This window comes from Bison bison, unplaced genomic scaffold (assembly GCF_000754665.1).
Source record: "Bison bison bison isolate TAMUID 2011002044 unplaced genomic scaffold, Bison_UMD1.0 scf7180017864042, whole genome shotgun sequence".
NCBI lineage: Eukaryota > Metazoa > Chordata > Mammalia > Artiodactyla > Bovidae > Bison > Bison bison.
Window position 1 is genome coordinate 1,014,596 of NW_011494614.1, and position 9,141 is coordinate 1,023,736.

The window sequence follows — 9,141 nt, forward strand, 5'->3', positions numbered from 1 at the left end:
CGGTGCGTCCCGGGGGCTCCAGCGCCCCGGGGTGCCCGCCGAAGTCTGCCCCCATCAGCGCGTGTCTGCGTGCCGGGCAGCGGCAGCATCCAACCTGCTTTATTCCTGCCTGCAGCGCCACAGCGAGTGAGCGAGCAAGGAGGGGGGAGAGGGAGTCTGTCTGCAAAGTGCTGCTCCCTGGTGCTCAGAGGCGGCTGCTCCAGCTCCAACTCTCATTCATTTCGCCGGTTAACATGAGAGATCATGGCCGCCTTCGGGCTTCTCAGCTATGAGCAGAGACCGCTGAAACGCCCCCGGCTCGGGCCGCCAGATGTCTACCCGCAGGACCCCAAGCAGAAGGAGGTAAGGGCGCCGGCGGCCTCCCCGGCAATCGGGGCTGCGCTCCGCAGCGCTGACCCAGGGCCAAGTTGGCCCAGTGGGCATCGCCGGCGCTGCGGGGGAAGGGTCTGCGGAGAGGGACTGGCGGCGGGGGCTGACCGGGGGGGAGGTGCTGGGGGGACCCCTGGGGGCGGAGACCGAGCAGCTGTCAGGCCCCGCGCTCCCCTGGGGCGCTCGCTCTCCCGGTGCCGGGTCGCTTCCCGGTTACCGGGCCTTGCGCGGCGCAGCCGGGCGCTTCACCCGGTTCTTCCTTGCGGAAACCCTCTTGCTCCCTCTCCCCCGCCTCTGCCTGCCTTATTTTTCTCCCCGCCGCTTCGGTAAATCCTCGTAAACTTTTGAAAAATGTTGGAATGCAGTGCCTCCGACACAGGTCTTGGGTTTTGCGCCAGCTAAGCAGGGACGGGGGTGGGGTGGGTTGGGGAAGACCTTTTCTGTTCAAATTTTCCACTTTGAAGTGGAAGTTGGTTTTGTCCAGGTGATGAATATTTAGCTGTTTGAAAGTACTTTTGTCTCCCCTCTTCCCTTTAAAAATCAATTTAACAGGGAAACACTGATTTTCTTCCCCAGAGGCGATTGGCTTAATTGCTGGAGGCTGTTTTGTGTATGTAAAAGCAGTCAGGTTACCTTGGAAGGGAATGGGTCCCCGGGTTGCTTGTTTCTTTGAGTGAAATTAATTAGAGAAACCTTCACTCTTGAACTAGCCTCAGTGGCCAGAGTAACCATGGCATTTTGTAGTCATGTATATGTTTGTCAGTAGTTAACAAGTAATTATGTAACAACTCTCCAGTTATAATGATCACCCCTGGCTACACAGTTTGCCCAGGGATTTGCCTTTTTTTTTTCTTTTTTAAGATCACCTGCTACTCAGCTGTGCTTTGAGTTTGCCAGCTGCAGGCCACCCATCCTCTGTTTTCTTCAGCTAAACATGAAGAGAGCACATTTCAGAACTTCTCTTGCTGGGAACCTAAAAAGCTTCTATTAAAAAGTTTACAGGGCCACCAATATCATAATAGCTCTCATCCTCTGGAGAAGGGGACAACAGAGGATGAGATGGTTGGATGGCATCACCCACTCGAGGGACATGAGTTTGAGCAAGCTCCAGGAGTTGGTGATGGATAGAGAAGCCTGGCATACTGCAGCCCCTGGGATGGCAGAGTTGGACACGACTGAGTGACTGAACTGAATATCACAGAAAGGGCTTTGTAAAGAAGCCGAGGAGGGTCCTTAAGACTTCCCTTTTGATAAATGTATCTGTTTCAATAATAGAGGAAGAATGCTTGTTCTGGTTAAACTGTTCTGTTGATAATGTTTCACAAGGATAAGGAGTGACAACTCCTTTTAGAGGTTTAGCATGTTAAAGGTGGAGTAATTCGGATAGAAGCTGGGAAGGTTTGACAGGTGGTTCTCACTGGAGGCTTAACTGGAGGACAGGAGTTTGATGAGATTTTGCAGATTTTCCCCCACCCATCTCTCCCTGCTACTCCTACCCAGAAAAAAGTTCAGTGTTACAGATGAAATAACAAACACTAACAACTGGGTGTAAAGGAAGTTAATAACAAGCGTTTGTGGCAGAGGATTATTAAAGTTTTGCTGGGGGTCAGGGACACTGGCTGATATTCATTATCATGTAATTAATGCCTCATCACATCTTACCAGAGGGCAGCATAATTGATAGCATCTCCCCAGTTAAGAGGCTTCTCAGATGGTGCAGTGGTAAAGAACCTGCTTGCCAGTGCAGGAGATGTAAGAGAGATGCAGGTTCGATCCCTGGATCCGGAAGATCTCCTGGAGAAGGAAATGGCAACCCACTCCAGTATTCTTGCCTGGAAGATCCCGCATGGACAGAGGAGCCTGGCAGGCTACACAGTCTGTAGGGTCGCAAAGAGTGCGAAATGACTGAGCAGTTGAACACACACAAACACTTGTTTTCTTGTTAAGGAATGGGGAACCTGGGATGCCTTGTGGGACTATTTAACATTTATTCCTTAGGTCAACCCTCATTCAGAATTGGGGCCTCTCTGATTCTGGAAAAAATTAATTTTGGATTTTAGGGTCTCATGACAGTTCATGGAACTCTAAAACTAGCAGTGACCTGAAAGCTCACTTTTTAGAACTTCCTTTTGACAAAGTGAGGCCCAGGAGAGGTTACCTGACTCTAGGTGTGTGGTTAAGGGTTAAGCAGAGGAGTTGGACCAGCAAAAACGGTGTCTTCTGTCAAGACCAATACTGTGTTAAGGGTGATTTATGCTAAATTGAGTTGTTCTAATGTTATTCCCTTTCCCCGGAGGCAACCAACATTTTATCTCTCTGGAGCAGAGTCAGAGTTATGTGGGGCTGTAGCCAAATTTGAATACAATATGGAACAGGTGCTTGGCTGTTCTGGGGTGGGGCTGTGGTGAGCAGTGTTTCACAAGCCTCGATTATTTATGCATTGCCTCAAGAGTTCCCTCTTCTCCATCACCTGTACTTCCAATTTTTTCTTTTCCTTTTAGGAAATGTCTTCTGTTTCTTAAGCAGTAATTCACAAGACATCATGGATTTGATGTGATATATAAAAATTCATATGAAATCATGTCTATATCTCATTTAAAATTTTTATTGATATTACATATGATTATTTGTCCTGAAACAAGACCATAAATATTAAAACTTTAAAAAGTTCAGTGGAAACCATTGGTGTAGTCCATCAGAGAGACTTGCCCCAGATTGTGGGAAATGCTGACTTTAATGGAAGTGTGAGGTTCCAATACAGGCAGACTGGATTTGGATTCTGGTTCACCCTCTTTGCAGTTGTGTGGCCTGGGGCAAGTTGTGTGACTCCTCATTTGTAAATTAGTATAACTGTGCTGTTGAGAAAATTTTAAGCACTCTGGTTCTAAACCTATTACGTTTTTGTGAGGAAAAACCCACCTCTTGGTAAAGCTATTCTTATTACTGTAACTGCAGCTTTTAGTGTTGTTAACTGGTGCTAATAGTGTTCTGGAAACTAGTTCCCAGGGGACAGGATGGAAACTTGCATGAAGACCTCCTGCAGAGAAGTGTGGGGGAGGGGTGAGGTGGGACCTGGAAGCTTTAACTTGCTTGATCAATTGATTCTATTCATTTGAGAGCTTGCTGTGCCTCAGTGCTCCACAGGACTTGAGTATACTTGTGTTACAATACTATATCCTCTGTCCTCAAGCCTTGAAAACAGGGCCTTAGAAAACTGCAAGGGCTCCTTGATTCCTCCCCCTCCTCTCTTACACCCGCCCACCTTGTCCAGTCCCAACTAAGTTTCCAATCCACCTGCTGCTGTCCAGTTTCACCAATACGCTTGACTTCTTTTCTGCTTCAGGCTGACTCTTCTCTGCCCTAGGGCTCCTACACGTGCCACCTGGATCCCATCTGCCTTTCCACCCTCACTGCACCATTCCACCTTGCTCTTCTCACCCAAGCCTGTGGTTAGGAGGGTCAGCTTTGGAGCCAGTGTGCTTGGGTTTGAATCCCAGCTCTGCTGTTCACAATACTTCCTTATGCTCTCCGTGCCTCAGTGTCCCCTCTTGCAGATTGGGAGTGAGAATACTTCCTTCTTTGTAGGACCGTTGAACGATTATATAGGTAATAAACATAAAACACTGAGACCAGAGTAAGGCATGGTTTCAGCACCCAAATGTTTGTTGTTCTAAACTCCCGCTGGCCTGCTTCTTCATCGTTCAGGTCTCAGCCCAGCAACCTCCTCAGAGGCCTGTCTAGTATAAGTATGTAGTTTGTAATTACGTATTTATTTGTGTGTTGCCCCCTGCCCCCGGTGGATCAGTTTCCCCAGGGCAGGGACCAGAGCCGCTTAGGAATCACGGAAGTACCCGGGCCTCCTGCAGTTAGTTCTAGGATGCCCAGGGCATAGGTACTTGCAGGAATGTAGGCATGAAGTAGGAATGAATGAAGAGAAATCTGGTAACTGAGGGGTGGGGTGTTAGGGAAAGTCTAGGTTAAAGCAGCTTCCTTGCCATCTACTTTGGAGGCTACAAGGCTGAAAGCAGAGGGAAACTGTAGAATTATGAAGGAAGAGGAGTTTTTACTTCTGGGGTAGAAGAGGCCTAAACAACTGAATAGTAGTAAATGTTTTTAGGAAATCGAATTAGTTAGAAAAATAGGTTGGGGCATCAGTGAGATTTCTAGGCATCAGAAGCCATAGAAGCCCACTAGCAGGGTCCTGGAGGATGATGGCCTGGTGTACAGGGACATGGGCTGCCCAGGGACAATTGGAGCGAGGTTTGGAAAGGGGTAGGGTGGGAATGGCTGCGTGGGGATAACGTGTCAAACTCGGCACACCTGTAGGGCTTGTTGAAAACAGGCGGCTGGGTTTTTTTAGATTGAGTAGGGCTGAGGGGGGGGGGCTCCACCTCATTTGCATTGCTAACGAGATCAAGGTGATTGAGCAGCTGGTCCAGGTCACTTTGAGGCACTGACCTAGAGAGAAGGTGGCATCCAGTTCTGCAGGGGCTGGAGAGCATTTTCCATTGCAGGCAGGGCAGGATTAGATAGCTGTCAATATATGAGGCTGAGGTTGCAGTAGTTTAGTCTCACAGCTCATCCAGGGCATGGTAGGCTTTCCCCAGAAGGTGTCCCCTCCCTTAGCTCTAAGGGAATGAGATGTCTTGGGCCCTTCCAGTATCTTTCCATCACACTTGGAATAAAACTCAAACTCCTTACCAAGTTATGCCTTCAAGGCCCTACCAATCTGTCCTTGCTCACTTCCACAGCCACTGCCTGTAGTTGGACCCCCTGGCTCTGCCTCCTGGCCGTATCACTTACTGCCTGTTTGGCTCAGATCTGACCTGTGGAATGGGATTCTCACCTGTTCCTACAGATAAGATTTGACCAGTCCTGGCACACAGATGTCGCTCAATACAGGTCAGCTACTGTTAGTATGACCCTTCCCTCATTAAATGATCCCAGGGCTTCCTTGTCCTTAGAATAACACACACAGGACTCTGCCCTTGGAGGGCTGGCTCCTTCGTGACTTGCTTAGCCTCCTCCAGGCTGTGTGGTGGGACCACCTCTCTCCTCACACGCCCAGCTCCTTGTGTCTGCATTCTTGTCCCTCGTTGCTCCTGTGGTCATGTCTCTTGTCATTTACTTACAGAGAATCCCGGGCAAGGAGGCCTTCCTGTGGCCCATCTTTTCTCATCCTTGTTAGTTTATTGTTTTGTGTTAATTTTTTTTTTTTTTTATAATTTTACTTATTTTTATTTTTGGCTGTGCTGGGTCTTTGTTGCTGCGCAGACTTTTCTCTAGTTGCGGTGAGTGGTGAGTGGTGGATATTCTAGTTGCGGTGCGCAGGCTTCTCATTGCTGCGGTGTCTGCTGTTGTGAAGCACGGGCTCTAGGGTGCTTGGGCTTCAGGAGTTGCGCTCCCTGGCTCTAGAGCACAGGCTCTGTAGTTGTGGACCAGGGATTGAACTCGTGTCTCCTGCTTTGGCAGGCGGATTCTCTTCCACTGAGCCACCAGGGAAGCCCCTGTTAATACATTTTGTACTGCTTGTCACTGTCTGAAATTCCATTATTAGGGTCCATATCCTCTCCCTTTTCTTCCTTCCACACTAGGATGTCAGCTGCATGGGAGCAGGGGCTTGTCAGTGGTGGTCACGTTGGGATGAGACTAGGTGCTCAGTAAATAGTTCTCGAGGAAATGAATAAAACGCAGAAAGAACTCTTAATGAGCAATTGTGAGTATTTATAACCTGACTGTCCCAATGCTTGTTTTATTTTGGTAACGCCTATTTTCTTGTTAGCATCTAAAACCCTTAAAACATTAAATGCTTATTTTAGCCACAGCTGGGGAGGTTGAGGGGAGGGGAGGGAAAATTTGTTTCTCAACGATCTTTCAGAGGGGGGATGTTGATGAAATTGTTCTCAAGGACAGACAGGTTGACCAGTTCCCCGGGGGGAATAAAAGGCAGTGATGGTTAAAGAGAAAACTTAGCTCTGAGATGAATTGACTGGCCCCAGGGCCCCATGATGGAGAAGGAAATGGCAACCCACTCCAGTATTCTTGCCTGGGAAATTCCATGGACAGAGGAGCCTGGTGGGCTACAGTTTACGGGGTCACAGGTGTTGAACATGACTTAGGGACATAAACCACCACTGCCAGGGCCCCATCATTTACCTCCCTCAATACCAGTGTTTGGGAGGGACGTCTATATTTAACTTATGCGGAGATTCTGGCCTGAGACCCTTAGGCCAGAACCAATGTAAGAAGCACTGGGTCACATTTTCCTGCTTCTCACAGGAGTGTTGCCACCCAAATTTCATGGCAAAGGAACTCAAGCGGTTGTCATTTCTCAGGGGCTGCCATCGCCTGAAGGAGCATTGTCAAAGATGCTCCTTAAAAATGCTGCCATAATGCCCTGCCTCCACTCCAGACCTGCTGAGTCAGAATTTCTGGGAAGGAGATTGAGGAATTTGCATTTTAAACATGCTTTCTAGGTGATTCCTAAACATACCAGAAGTTTTGAAAGCCACTGCTTTAGTTTGTGTCTTTACTTGTAGAGACTGTTATAAGCCAAACTCCCCCTTAATTCTACCTGCTCCCCGCTATTTGGTGTGTTGGAGTCTTTAGATAAAGATGCTGTTCAAAGTGTTAGTATACTGCAGATGCATTTAGCTGCTTTTGCCCCTGAAGTTCTGTTCTAAAACTCCCAGCATAGGCTTGTTTTCCATCAGCTGTACGTGGTTTATGGCAGACTAGAAATCCATGCCCTGGGCTGGAGATATTCACAGCTCCCTTTTGCGTGTACTTGGCTACGCTACTCAGTGCTTCACTTCTTGCTTTGTCCCATGAGCATGTTCTTTGAACATATTGGAGGTGATAGAATTTTATGTTTGATCATGGGCCTGGGCTTTCAGTTAGGCTTTTTGGGAATTTATGTGAGGCTCTTCACTTGGTGAGCAGCCACCATTCTTCAGCCTGGTGGATATTTCACTTAGGCTGGCACCTGCAGATATAAAATGTGATTCCTTAGGAAGATGGAAGACCAAGAAGGGAGGTCTGGAAGGCAAAGTGGCTTGAGTGAGCACCAAGTGGGAGAAGATGAGGATGAACGGAGCCCTAGGATTTTAGTTGAGGTAGTTAGCAGTGCCTCTCCCGGTTGTGTGTCCGCCCAGGTGAGAACAGAGGTAGGAGAACGGAGTAAGTGGAAATTCTAAAGAATTGCGATGTTTTGGGTTGGCCAAGAAGTTTGGGTTTTTCCATAGATGTTGTAGGATAAACCGGAACAAACTTTTTGGACAACCTGATGCTTGTTCTGAAATGCTCTTTTAATGAGGCTCTGAACCCCAAGTGTGAGACTTCTTGACAGACTAGGCAGGAATTAGAGCAGGTGGAGGGATCTGTAAGGAGAGTGAACATGATTAAAGGTTTCCTTTCCCAGTGTTCCCTGCGCAGTGATGAGAGGAGCTGGTGGACTTAGCCTGGAGAAGGGCTGACCTCAGGTCTGATTTGGGAAAGCCAGGTGGGGAGAGAAGTCCAGTCTGAGAAGGGAACATGGAAATACTTGGACTTTTCATCGTTTTTAGAAGATTTCTGAAGTTGGATGATGGTGACAGGGGAGTTCATTATACTATCCTATTTCTCTGTTTTGGAAAATTTACATTAAAAAAATGTCTTCTGTTACACAGTAAAATGATTTCTACTTTAAAAATATGCATGTCTACATAATCTGGAAGAATTATCACCCACATGTAGATAATTGCTCTCTCTTGAGAGTGGGTTTATTGTTCACTTGCTAAGTTATGTCCGACTCTGTGCGATCCCATGGACTGTATAGCCTGCTGGGTTCCTTTGTCCATGGGATTTCCCAGGCAAGAATACTGGAGTGGGTTGCCATTTCCTTCTCGGGTGGGGGTCTTCCCCACCCAAGGACTGAACCCACGTCTCTTGTGTCTCCTGCATTGGCAGGCTGATTTTTTACCACTGTGCCACTAAGAATGGCTTTAGGGGTGATTTTTTTTTTTTTTGGTTACTAATCTGTATTCTATGTTGTAACAGTTGATGTGCACTACCATTGTTACTGGAGGACATAACTTTCAGATCAGAGATCAGTCGCTCAGTCGTGTCTGACTCTTTGTGACCCCATGAATCGCAGCACGCCAGGCCTCCCTGTCCATCACCAACTCCCGGAGTTCACTCAGACTCACGTCCATCGAGTCAGTGATGCCATCCAGCCATCTCATCCTCTGTCATCCCCTTCTCCTCCTGCCCCCAGTCCCTCCCAGCATCAGAGTCTTTTCCAATCAGTCAACTCTTCGCGTGAGGTAGCCAAAGTACTGGAGTTTCAGCTTTAGCATCATTCCTTCCAAAGAACACCCAGGGCTGATCTCCTTCAGAATGGACTGGTTGGATCTCCTTGAAGTCCAAGGGACTCTCAAGAGTCTTCTCCAACACCACAGTTCAAAAGCATCAATTCTTTGGCGCTCAGCCTTCTTCACAGTCCAACTCTCATATCCATACATGACCGCAGGAAAAACCATAGCCTTGACTAGATGGACCATTGTTGGCAAAGTAATGTCTCTGCTTTTGAATATGCTATCTAGGTTGGTCATAACTTTCCTTCCAAGGAGTAAGCGTCTTTTAATTTCATGGCTGCAGTCACTATCTGCAGTGATTTTGGAGCCCAGAAAAATAAAGTTTGACACTGTTTCCACTGTTTTCCCATCTATTTCCCATGAAGTGGTGGGACTGGATGCCATGATCTTCGTTTTCTGAATGTTGAGCTTTAAGCCA

The 9,141-nt window shown here is 47.6% G+C and overlaps 1 protein-coding gene across 8 annotated transcripts in view; it reads left to right on the forward strand.

The window, feature by feature from the left end:
• The first annotated feature begins 7 nt into the window (after window positions 1–7).
• MED12L (mediator complex subunit 12-like) overlaps window positions 8–9,141 on the forward strand; it is a 368,195-nt gene continuing 359,061 nt past the window's right edge. For all 8 annotated transcript variants that reach the window (XM_010835383.1, XM_010835387.1, XM_010835384.1 and 5 more), the window contains exon 1: window positions 8–342. In XM_010835383.1, coding sequence (XP_010833685.1) covers window positions 244–342 — 99 coding nt within the window. In that variant the 5' untranslated portion in view covers window positions 8–243. The remainder of the gene's footprint in view (window positions 343–9,141) is intronic.